Raw genomic sequence first — 13,082 nt, forward strand, 5'->3', positions numbered from 1 at the left:
TTTCTTTAAGTGTAGCATGTCCAACAGCTCTGGGTTTGACATGGCCTTGTATGTTAAGCAGAGATCGCCTCTGAGTAGACGATATGCGACAGAGTATAGCTGGAGTTTTTAAGGCGGTCAGCGTAGGGCATCTGCTTTAGGCCTGTGATTCTTTTAGTGAGGTATTTCTGAGGCCTTTCCAGTTGTTGCAGATGTCTTGAGAGGTACATACCAAATGGGGCGTTGTATTCTATAATGGGTCTAATGAGGGATGAGTACAGTGGGACAATGACCTCCTTTTTTCTGGATGAAAAGCCCTTCGTGATGAGGTGTGCCACATAGAAGGATTTCCTGACTGTTGTGGCGATGTGGTTATCGAAGGTGAGACCACTGTCCACCTGTGTCCCTAAGTCTCATCACACTTTCTGTGTTTAGTGTACTTCCACCTATATGGTAATTCATGGATACATGTTTTTTCCCAAAGGGGATAACAATACATTTCTTGGCATTGAGCTTGAGCCCATGGCTCTGGCACCAAGCATCTGTTTCTGTAAGGCCCTTTTGTAGAGTATCCACATCATTTGGGGATTCAATAATGGCTCCCAGTTTGCAGTCATCTGCAAACTTTGTTAGCCAGAGTCCCTTAGTGTTGACCTGTACTTCAGAGAAGTAGATGCCAAACAAGAGCGGCCCCAGGACTGAACCCTGAGGTACTCCACTTGTCACTTGTCTGGAGCTGGATTTGGAGTTGGCTACTTTTACAGTGTGGGTTCTATCAGTAAGCCATTTAGCAACCCATTGGGTGACATAGGGATTAATACCCAACTTAGTAAGTTTATCTATGATTCCAGAGTAGGGGATGGTGTCAAAGGCCTTGGCAAGGTCTAGATAGGCTGTGTGGACCACCTTACCCTTGTCCATGGCTCTGGAGACTGATTCAAAGAAGTCAATCAGGTTCAGGAGACAAGATCGGCCCTTCACAAACCCAAACTGGGTGGGGTCCAGTGTTTGAAGGTTGCCAATGTCTTTGTTTATAAGTTCCATGATAATATGCTCCATGGCCTTGCAGATAAGGCTTGTCAGACTGATGGGACGGTAGTTTCCGGGATCCAAGGTGGATCCCCTTGTGGATTGGGATAACTGTAGCTCTGCGCCACTCAGTGGGCACAAAACCTGAGGTGAGGCTATGATTAAACATGACACTTAGGTGAGGTGCCAGTTCATATTGTAGTTCATGTAGTACAGAGCCCGGGATGTCATCTGGTCCCATGGATGCTGTATTCTTGGCTTTAGAGAGTGCGTTTTGTACCTGTGTGGCCGTTATTACTGGAATTTGGCAATCTTCCGGTATTGAGATGGGCCATTTAGGGGTGAGAGGGGGTGAAGTTGGCACTGAATCGATCTGCCAGGATATTGGCAATATCCTTTGGATCAGTATATTTATTGCCATTCTGTTTTAGCTCAGAGCAGATCTGAGCATTGCCATTTAGATTCTTGATATAGTTATAGAATGCTTTGTGGTTGTCTTTGGAATCTTTGGCAATTTTATTTTCATAACTAGCTTTGGAGGATTTTATGAGGCATCTCAGTTTCTTACTGAGGCCAGTAAGGGCGTTTTTTGCATCCTGGGATTTTCCTCTTTTCTGCAAAAGTTTCTTCCTTTTGTTGTAAAGTTTGTTTATGGCAGGGGACCACCAGATTGGCTTCCTTTTTTTGGATGAGAGCATTTTGGTTCTATTTGGGATGGCACGATTCATGCATGAGTGGATGTGCTTGTACAGTGCCTTAGTGTAGGATTCAGCAGTTGAACTTTCAGTTCCTGTCTGCATGGGTGTCATGAAGTTTGTCACTTCTGACTTGAGTAGCATGAAGTTGGCTTTGGAGAAGTTTTTTATGGTGGTTTCTTTACTGGGGGGTGCGGGTGGGATGTGGATGTTAAGGGTGATTAGCTTATGGTCAGACCTGACTAACGAGGGGGTGACCATAGGTATGGAGCATTGATTTGCCATGTTGGTAATGACCAGGTGTAGGATATTGGAGCCCCTGGTGGGACTATGGATTAGTTGATCCAGGGCGTTGGAATATGAATTCCAAGAACCGTTGCGCAAAGGTGTTGGGACATGAGTAGTTTTCCCAGTTAATGGCAGGGTAGTTAAAATCACCCAGTATTAGGGTGTTTGGTTCTATCTTAATATTTTCCAGTGTGTTTAAAAAGGTGTAGTGAGAATCTTGGGGTATGGTGGGGGATCTGTAGCAAGCTACAATTTGGATTGCAGTCTTACCTAGTGTTAGTTGCACTTGGAGAATTTCAGACACATTGTGTTGGCCAACTAGCCTGGTGGTGTGAATATCCTTGGTGAATATTGACACTCCTCCACCTTCAGTGTTTCGGTCCTGGTTTGGTGGCCGAAAAGTGTGGTAAGAGTTGTAGCCTGGTATTGCAGGGGTGCTCTCTAGAGCCTTGAACCAGGTCTCAGTTACTGCACAGATATCGATGTTCTCCATTTTTAGGAGTGCCTCGAGGGAGTGCATTTTGAGGTTTAGACTTCTAGCATTGAGTAGCATTACCTTCAGATTTTGCATGCTTGTACCTGTTACGGTGGTGGTTTTGTCCTTTGAAGTTTGCCTAAAAAAGGCACTATAGGGGTGGCAAGAGCCTTAGCCAGTAACCTGAATCCCAGGGGCGACAGGTGCAGACCATCTCTGGCAAAGCAACGTGGTCTGTCAGTCATGTCATCCCAGGCAGACAGATACTGGATCCCCTTTGAATGACACCATAAGCTTAGCCAATTGTTGAAGTCAGTCATTTTATCCTTATATTGTGGTATCATTCTGGGCGAAGGCAGGATGCTACTCAGGGCTAGGGTCATACCTGCCTGGGCCACATGATCCGAGAGCTCTTCCATGTCTCTTTTCATGTAGTCCAGGGAGGTACGTCTCAAGTCATTCACTCCAACATGGACAATGACAGAGTCATATTTGTACTTGTTGTGGAGTGACTTGAGTGCATGCGTTATGTGGCGAATCCTGGCACCCGACAGGCAGCTGACTGTAATTTTCTCCTTATTCAACCTGGTGAGAGGGACATCAGTGTGCGGACTATAGAGTCACCTATGACTAAAGTGTTAGGTACATTGTCTTGCCTTAGGGGCTGTTGCTGGGTGGCACACTGGTGTTGTGAACTATGTGACACATTGGTTGTGATTGGTGTTTGTTTGCATTTCAGCTTCAGAGGTCTTTGTTGCTTGGGCAGGTTACAGTTAAGGGCCTCTGCATATGTGGATTTAGTGTTGCTATATGTGGGTGTTGGTGGTGCGGGTTTAGAAGGGCTATGTGTTGCTTGAGGTGTAGTGTGGGTGTTAACCTTCTCCTCTTGACTGTTTAGCAGAATCTTGGGTGGAGAGAGCTTTGCTTCCATTTTGGCTATGTAAGTGCATCTCTCACAGGTTGTAGTGTTGGGTGGTAGGAGGAGAGGGTTGTCTGTGTACATGAGGCAATTGCTGCATTGCCCCAGTATGCCCAGATTCACCAGGTGGACAGGGGAAATCACCGAAAGCTGACCCTTGGACATGTCTGGTTTGGGGCTTTTTTTTTTTTCTTTGTAAAGTACAGGAGCTGTTTCCTTAGCAAGGTACTTTGCAATTATAGGCTGTTTATTGCCTACTATTAATTTCTCCTTATTAACAAGGAGAGTTCAGTGTTTATATGAGTTTAAGGCTTCCTAGTGCTTTCCAGCAGGTATTAGAGAAAGTGCTAGTCACAGGGATGCTTAAAGGTAAGATTGAAAAGAATGCACTCTGCAGTGTGCACTACAGAAGTTAGGTGTGAAAGTAGGTAACTTGAGTTTTACCTATTTAAAAAGTTAAGATTTAGTGGAGAGTTACTATTTTTAAAACAGCAAGATGGATTGAAAGGGGTGGTCACTTTTGTAATTTGGTACTATGAAATACTGTAGGATGGCCAATAAATTTAAATAATTGAAGGGGTGGGATTTCAAAAATGATGATTTTGTGATTACTCACATAAGCCAGTGAAAGTAGAGAGAAATGAGATATATGGTCAGATTAACATAAGAGGCGGGCAACTAGAAAGACAGTGGTATTTAACAAGACAACTTAAATAGGTGGGAGGGCGGGGAAAAATTCTGCCCGACTCAGAACAGAGAGCGCTGTGGTCTCTTTTGAAGTTTTAATATGCTGTTAAAACAGAATGCAAGCAAAACACAAGGTAAAGAAAACAAACTACAGTATTCAAAATATAGAAAGGCAATACAGTAATACAAAAAATATAAGCAAACTAACCTTTCCTTCACAGCAAAGTGTAGCAGAGTCTGGATGAGCCTTTCTGGTAAAAGATGGGAACAGGTTTAAGTACGTAAAGCACTCGGTGGGTTCTGTTATAAAATGGAGCAAAGAGATTGCTGAGTGCGACGCTAAAAAGTCATGGAAACACGCTTGTGAAGTGAGCTGTGATCAGAGTGCCTTTTATCTGTAAACCTCCTGAGGGGGGGGTAATGTGAGTCTAAATCACCAGGGTGGGGGAGGTGAGGCTGTAAACTACCAATGATGCACTTTTATAAAATGAATGGAAGGATGAATCTGTAAAACCATGAAGGATATACATTTATAAGGTGAGCATTGTGATGCGGAGGGTTGTGAATCTAAATCATCGGGGTTGTAGATTTATAAAATCAGCAGTGTGGTGAAGAGGGGTATCTATTCATAAAATGAGCAGTGTGACTGGTCTGGGTTTGGGTCACTAAAAAACTGGGATATACATTTGTAAGATGAGCTGTATGGTGGGGAGGAGTGTTGGCTGTGGCATCATTAGGGACCACTAGAGCCACAGATCATGGATTCCTAACTTTGAACAGCCATTTATATAGATACTTATATAACTGTGCATGCTGATTTATAGAGCCACAGGTCATGAGTCTGTATGTGCCCATTTATAGAGCCACATATCATGGATCTGTAACTGAGCATGCCCATTTATAGAACCACAGTTCATTTATTTGTAACTGTGCATGCCCATTTATAGATTCACAGATGATAGATCCCTAACTTGAGCATGCCCATTTATAGAGCCACAGATGATAGATACCTAAGTGAGCATGCCCAATTACAGGTCATTGACATTGCTGTATTCAGGGGTAGCCAATTGTACTGGTGCACAGAGTGGTACAGAGGGACTCTTGTGTGGCAGATCGCTGCATTATTTCGATAGGGGGTTGACATGCTGCTTCTCCAATGTACATATGGGTGAGCGCCATTTCCGAACAGACGTAGTGATGTGTTCTTACATCATTGCAGTTACAACATCACCAGTCGGCATTCAAACTGTGCTTAGCTTATAAGCAATTAGTTTTGAAACATAACAGAGTTGGTTTTGTTTCATATTTTATTTTATTTTTTTTAAGTAAAGATGTGTGGATGTCAGTGTGTGGGTATTCTGTATATGTGTATCGTCTCTGAAATGCTTGTTTACCTATTTGTTTGTTTACTTGCAGGGGGAAAATCATGTTTCTGTTGATGCAAAATGCAGCGACTCTTCATTTCTAAGCAACTTGCTGGATGAAATCAAGGAAATGCTGTCTAAGAAGTGCTGAATGTTCATTTTAAATACTACTGCTGCTGCCACACTAAAAAGGATTTAAATGTTACGTTGTTTCCATTAACGTATGTATTGTACCAGGCACCATGAGTTTAATTTACCCCAACAACTGTACCCAGTTTAAACTATTTGAAGTCTGTGTATTACCACAAAACAGTACAAGCCCCCTGTTTTTGGTCCTGTTACTTCAGCCCCCCTCTTTTTGGTCCTGTTACTTCAGCCATTTACTGTTCTTTTCCAGCTTGTAGGCCTTATAGCAGATGTGGTTTAACAGTGGCTGTGGGTGTTTCAGAAGTGGGGAGGGGGGCACATCAAACACCTGTTGCTAGTTTGGGTATAAAGATAAAAACATTTGCATCACTGGTTAGTGTTGTGAGAACTGACCAATCTTTTTGCAAGCAGTTAATTAAATTGCATACTGCACTCTGTACTGTGAAGAATGCCTTCACATCTGATTCCCTAGAAAGAGTTTTCTGTAAAGAGCGACTGTACTTATTCCAATGTTTTTGTTACCATGGACACTACATTTTGTCTAGAATAAAGGCTTTGAGAAGGTGATGGAATCTTAAAACACCAACACTTTGTATGTTCTGATTGCTTCTAACACTGCAGCTCTGATGAATTGCTCTGTGTAAACTGGAAAATCAAAAGTGCCCCCCTTCATTGTTGTCTTTTATTTTTGTTTAACAGAAGAGCTGGCCATTACTGCGCATGCGTGTGTTTGTGTCTATCTGTATATAAATATATAATATATAAATATGTATAAAAGAGCTGTACGAGGTGGCACTTGCCATGATTATCATTCAAGAGTCTCACCGTATATTTAAATCTCTCTGCAGGTTTGTTTGATCATTGTAATGCTAATGCACTTTTTGGTAGTCTGAATTCATCTCATTCGCAGTACTGGGTCTTTCAATCAACATCTGTTCTTGCAAGCTTTGCAGACTGCAGAGCACTTGAAGGTGTATCTGTGCATGTGTGTGTGTATGCACCTGATTGTGGCTGTCAGTACCTGACAAACACGCCCTTACGTTTTCCTAACAGCTCTTATGATACTCTGCTATTGGGTCATTTTAATAATCATCTCAGGTGTTTGATATGCAAGTTGTAGCACTGATATCTTTAATCCTAAGCAAGACTTGAACACGGGTAATCAAGGGGACTCCAAAAAGCCCACAAGGAAGTTCCTTGCATAACCAGAAGTCTACAGAGCTGGAACATTAAGCTGAATGCTAGACAGTAAACTTGATGAGCTGTTTTACTGCATGTAAGCCTAGCCCATAGAAATGCCCTGGCATTGTGCCGCCTGTCATTAGTTCCCAGTGCCTCTATCAAGTAGAGCCACTGGAGTGATCCCAGGGCTGAACTTTCTATTTCCCATCCACTCATCAAGATTTCTGTTGAAGAGGGCTAGTGAGGTGCTCTGCTTGACATGTATGGGTTATGAAGCTGTCCCTCCAGCATGTTCTGTTGATTGTGGTAATGAGGTTGAGGTCTCTGGAGCGTGTGGAGGGATTAGGATTTCTTTAGATGTAGCATTTATAACAGAGCTGGGTCAGACATGGCTTTGTAAGTCGAGCAGAGATTGCCTCTTACTAGATGATATGAGACGGAGAATAGCTGGAGTTTTTTTAGTCTGTCCATGTTGGACATGTGTTTAAGCCCTAGGGTCCTCTTCATGAGGTACTTTTGTGGCCTTTCCTTGTAGCGGTTTTAAAGTACATACTACATCTCAGCCAGAGGCCTCAATGTTTTGGATGAGATTCACACAGCCGCACATGGCAGTGTCCCCTGGTGTAACTGCATGAGGATATTTTGCTGTATTATATACATTCCCATTGAAAAACAGAGCTCTGTGTTTGTGTATTCACCAGAGCTATTTCACATAATGTTTCACTTTCATGTATTGATGTAGTACTTCAGTCAGTGATGACAGCACCATAATTGTATCTGCAGCAGTCACCGAAGTCCCACTCTGTTATGTCAGCACCATAACCATATCTGCAGAAGTCACCGAAGTCCCACTTACTTATGACAGCACCGTAACCGTTTCTGCGGCAGTCACTGAAGTCCCACTCAGTTTTGACAGCACTGTAACTGTATCTGCAGCTGTCACCGAAGTCCCACTCTGTTATGACAACCCAGTAACAGTCACCAAAGTCCCACTCTTATGACAGCACCGTAACTGTAACTGCAGCAGTCACTGAAGTCCCACTTACTTATGACAGCACCATAACCATTTCTGCAGCAGTTACCAAATAACCACTCAGTTATGACAGCACCGTAACTGTATCTGCAGCAGTCACAGAAGTCCCACTCTTATGACAGCACTGTAACTGTATCTGCAGCAGTCACTGAAGTCCCACTCTCTTATGACAGCACCATAACCATATTTGCAGCAGTCACCGAAGTCCCACTCTTGTTATGACAGCACCGTAACCGTATCTGCAACGGTCACAGAAGTCCCACTCTTGTTATGACAGCACCGTAACCGTATCTGCAGTGGTCACAGAAGTCCCACTCTTGTTATGACAGCACCGTAACTGTATCTGCAGCGGTCACAGAAGTCCCACTCTTGTTATGACAGCACTGTAACCGTATCTGCAGCGGTCACAGAAGTCCCACTCTTGTTATGACAGCACCATAACCGTATCTGCAGCGGTCACCGAAGTCCCACTCTTATGACAGCACTGTAACTGTATCTGCAGCAGTCACTGAAGTCCCACTCTCTTATGACAGCACCATAACCATATTTGCAGCAGTCACTGAAGTCCCACTCTTGTTATGACAGCACTATAACCATATCTGCAGCGGTCACCGAAGTCCCACTCTTATGACAGCACTGTAACTGTATCTGCAGCAGTCACTGAAGTCCCACTCTTATGACAGCACCGTAACCGTATCTGCAGCGGTCACAGAAGTCCCACTCTTGTTATGACAGCACCGTAACTGTATCTGCAACGGTCACAGAAGTCCCACTCTTGTTATGACAGCACTGTAACCATATCTGCAGCGGTCACAGAAGTCCCACTCTTGTTATGACAGCACCGTAACCGTATCTGCAGCGGTCACCGAAGTCCCACTCTTATGACAGCACTGTAACTGTATCTGCAGCAGTCACTGAAGTCCCACTCTCTTATGACAGCACCATAACCATATTTGCAGCAGTCACCGAAGTCCCACTCTTGTTATGACAGCACCGCAACCATATCTGCAGCGGTCACCGAAGTCCCACTCTTATGACAGCACTGTAACTGTATCTGCAGCAGTCACTGAAGTCCCACTCTCTTATGACAGCACCATAACAATATTTGCAGCAGTCACCGAAGTCCCACTCTCTTATGACAGCACCATAACCATATTTGCAGCAGTCACCGAAGTCCCACTCTTGTTATGACAGCACCGTATCCGTATCTGCAGCAGTCACCGAAGTCCCACTCTTGTTATGACAGCACTGTATCCTTATCTGCTGCTGTCACCAAAGACCCAACCACTGATGACAGCATGGTAACTTTATCTGCTTCAGTTACCCAAGTCCTAACCAGGAATAATGTCACTGTGTCCATTTGTGTGGCTTTGTCAGCTAAGTCATGACTTGTAGTAATGATGTGCTGTCACGTCACATTGATCCCAACTACTGATGATGCAGTATACGATGATCTGTGGCTGGCATTTAGAATTAAGTTCATTCATATGTATCCGTACCGATGGCTGGGCACTTTTTGAAACTTCGGAGTGGGCTGCATTGAGTACTGACAGAGATGGTTGCTTACCTTCGCTTTTACCACTTCACAGGGTGTCACTGCCATCCCCTTTCATAAACCCCATGCAGGGGCCTGGGGCTGGCAGAACAAGGTAGACTGTAAATTAGACAGAACCACCTCATTCAGGAGTTTTAAAGGTAAAACATATGTAGATCTCTGCTTGGCACCCCAACTACCAGTGACATCCAGAGACTGTTTTCTTTCCACCAGTGACAGAGGAAAGTCATTCCAGACTTGTTTCACATTTCTGTCCGCTTCAGTTTGTGGCATTAGCCATCTCAGGGCCACCCTTAGATTTATCATGTTTCTAAAAACTGTTTTCAGGGCATTGTGTCAGGAATCCATCAATACCGTACTTTACATTTGGAAGTAACAGCTGAAGAAACAGTGTTCATGTGCTTCTCCCTTATGTTCCAAGTCACATAGAAAAAAAAGAGGAAAACTCCCATCTTTGCCATATATAGTAACAGGAACACCAGTGTCAGTGTACTGTCATGTCTCTCTCTCCCAGAAGACATAGGAGAGGGGGAGACTGTCATGTCTGCCACATATAGTAACAGGAGCACCACTGTCCGTGTATTGTCATGTCTGTCTCTCCCAGAAGACATAGGAGAGGTGGGGAAACTGTCATGTTTTTGTCACATATAGTAACAGGGTCACCAGTGTACATGTACTGTCATGTCTTTTTCTCCCAGAAGACATAGGAGAGAGGGAAACACTCATGTTTTTGTCACATATCACATCACATATATACCAGTGCAAGTGTTCCTCTACTACTTCATCTTCCAAGAGACACAAGAAAAAGGAAATAAAATCTTGTCGCTTGCATATCTGGTAATAAAGGCATTTGTAATAGGGTATTTATCAAATGCATATCAGCCTAGCTTAGAGGACCAAGCTGTCAGGTTGTTCTGCTTTTCAGAATCATTGCCTGATGATCTGTCACATGTATGTTGATTGAGAAATATGCAACTTGTAGGAAAATGGCGTGTCATGGAAATGCGTCTTTCAAAAAAAAAAATTCATAAATTCTGAAGGCTGCTGTAAACCTCCCTATGAAAGAAACCGATATGGCAAAAGTACATAAACTTTCTATGAGTTTTGCAGACTACTTGAGACTGCCTGTTAGAGAAATAGATGTGTCAAAAATCCATTCCCCAGATTGGAAACTTCCCTGTAACGGAAAGCCATCTAGCCAAAATCCATTTCCATAAGTTCTATAAAGTGCTCCAAAGTAGCCTACCAGGGAAACAGACATGACCATAAAACATTTCTCTTGAGTTCTGCAGAGTGCTGGAGACTCGCCCTTTGTAGAAACAGATTGACTAAAAGCCATTTCCATGAGTTCTGCAGACATCTGGAAATTGACTCATCAGGCAAATGGAAGTAGCCAAAAGAAAAAAATTAATTGAACTCTTTGGGGCACCAGAACTAGGTGTTTGTCTAGTACCCCAGTGATGGACTTGTATAGGCATTGTTCCATAGCTGTCTCACACCTTTAACACACCATGGGAAAAACAAAAGAAAGAATACAAGGTGAAGGATTACATGAGCAGGCAAGAAATGTGGAAAATGCATAAATATAGTTGCAAGTATAGAAAACTTCTGGAAGAACCTCCTGTTGATCAGGATCAAACACAGAAATGGCTAAAGAGAGGCAAAGTCCAACCAAGAGATTAAAGGTTAATATTGGTGGCCAAGGTTAGTGGGCTACATTCACGTTGGTTTACAAAGTCTATTGAACATGTGGCAGAAACAGACAAATGTAGGTTTTGTAAAACAGAACTGGAAACAATTGCACACCTCATTGCTGGTTGTGACATACTAATGGCAGAAGGACTTGACTCAACTGTACTGAAAGGCATAGTAATATGGCAAGACTGTTGCACTAGGGATTGTGTAAACATTATGGTATTGAAGTGGCTGAAAAACACTGGAAACATGAGCCACAAAGCATCATAGAAAATGATGAAGTCTACATCACATGGGGTCACCCATTACCAACAGTTCAAAAGACAAATGTGGGAAAACCGGATGAAGTGGTCCATAAAAAAGAAGACAAAAGTAGCATTGATCATTGAAATTGCAACACCCACTGACTACAGTGTCTTGCATACATAGAGACATAAAGTCATAAAATGTCAGGATTTGCAGGCAGAAACGAGAGCAGTGAGGAAGAAAGATGCCCAGACAGTTCCAATAGTAGTAGGAGCAATGGGTCGTATAAAAAATAATCTACAGTCATATTTAGATATGTCACCAATACATGTAACTCCATACAAATTGCAGGAGTCATTACTGGGCACATTGTGAGTGCTGTGAAGAACACTTTTGGCTGACATCAAAGATTGAAACAGTACTAATTTCATGAACTTTAATTGTACTTTGACATAGGAATGGGGTTCATTCCCGTCATGGTATTAGAAACCCAAAAGACTTGGAGAAATTAAAAATAAATAAATAAAAGGGGAGGGTCTGGTAATACTTATACTTCTCTGGAAGGTACAACACATTTGCCCAAAAAGTCTTCAGCACGTTACAGTCTTAACTGTTGTACGGCCTTCAGTATGAGAGAGGGAGGTACCCCTCATAGCAAATCTTGAGTGTTACTTAGGTCGGACAAACATACATGCATTAAGATAATCTTGTCAGTGAAACTCCTGAAACACAAATTCTAGAGGTCGTAAGTAAAGGATGCCATGGCTAAGCATGAGATCTGTCCATCTCCCCAAGAAGTTTTAGATGCCAGCAGGTTGTGGGGAGAGCAAACAAACCAGCAGTGCACATACTGAATGCTTTGGCGGACATTAGTGATGTTGGAAGTAAGTCTTTAGCAGGTGCCTAACCGTCCACAAGCTGTCCCTGCTGAGGTTAACTCACATCACAGAGAATCTTCATGAAAAAGTTTACTCTGTAATGGGTCTTTGTTTGCTAACACTTGGCAGGAAGTAGTGGATGAAGATGGGAGCCCATAAGGTTAATGAGATGCCCAGCATGTAAACCACTCCATCATTTACATACCAAATACTAAGGTTGTCTTAATAACTTTGTTGCCAAAATGATGAGTTCAAACATTTCCACACTTTCAACCTTTTTGCTAAAATGGAACCTTTATCAGCAGATGTACTGTAGCATTTCTGTCTCATGGCATTTACTTCCTCTCTTCGGCAAATGGAGAACCAGGTGGGAGGCCATATCTTTGTGCAGCTTTCAGCATGGTGAAGAGGCACATATTAGAACTGGTAAATCCTTGAATTTAGGACAAGAAACCAAACCTTTTTTTATTCCTTACCTCTAACTGAGAACATTTGTCTTGAGAAGGAAGTTGCAGACCTCCTTCAGGAATAGGAGTCTAGCCCAAAACACTAAGGGGTATATTTTGTAATCCCACTTCTTTATAAGTCCCAAAAAAATACCAGGACCAGATCCTAGTGGTCTGAATCAGTTCATTGCTTATATGAAATTGTGGGTATTTATAGTGCATTGTTTTATTTCCTTGCTGTGACACAGAGGGCTGGTTGCGTAGGATGCATGTCAGGATCACCAAATGCCATATAATGTTCTGAAGATACAGGGTGGGCTGTCTTAAATATCAATTTCAAACTCTTTTATTTGCACTCTGGCTTGGAGACTATTCATAAACCTTGTCTGACAGTATTTGTTGCATATCTTTTCAGTAAATCCATTTAGATCTGTACATTCTTGAAAAGGTTTACTTCTTTTTTG

At 42.7% G+C, this 13,082-nt stretch overlaps 1 protein-coding gene across 1 annotated transcript in view; it reads left to right on the forward strand.

The window, feature by feature from the left end:
• Positions 1-6,169, forward strand: part of AP3D1 (adaptor related protein complex 3 subunit delta 1) — a 3,080,434-nt gene extending 3,074,265 nt beyond the window's left edge. The window contains exon 36 of the mRNA XM_044055492.1: positions 5,489-6,169. Within this exon, the coding sequence (XP_043911427.1) occupies positions 5,489-5,587 (99 nt within the window). The 3' untranslated portion in view covers positions 5,588-6,169. The remainder of the gene's footprint in view (positions 1-5,488) is intronic.
• Positions 6,170-13,082: the final 6,913 nt, after the last annotated feature.

The sequence above is a fragment of the Protopterus annectens genome, chromosome 13.part0 (assembly GCF_019279795.1).
Source record: "Protopterus annectens isolate FY-2018-M chromosome 13.part0, PAN1.0, whole genome shotgun sequence".
Classification (NCBI taxonomy): Eukaryota; Metazoa; Chordata; order Ceratodontiformes; family Protopteridae; genus Protopterus; species Protopterus annectens.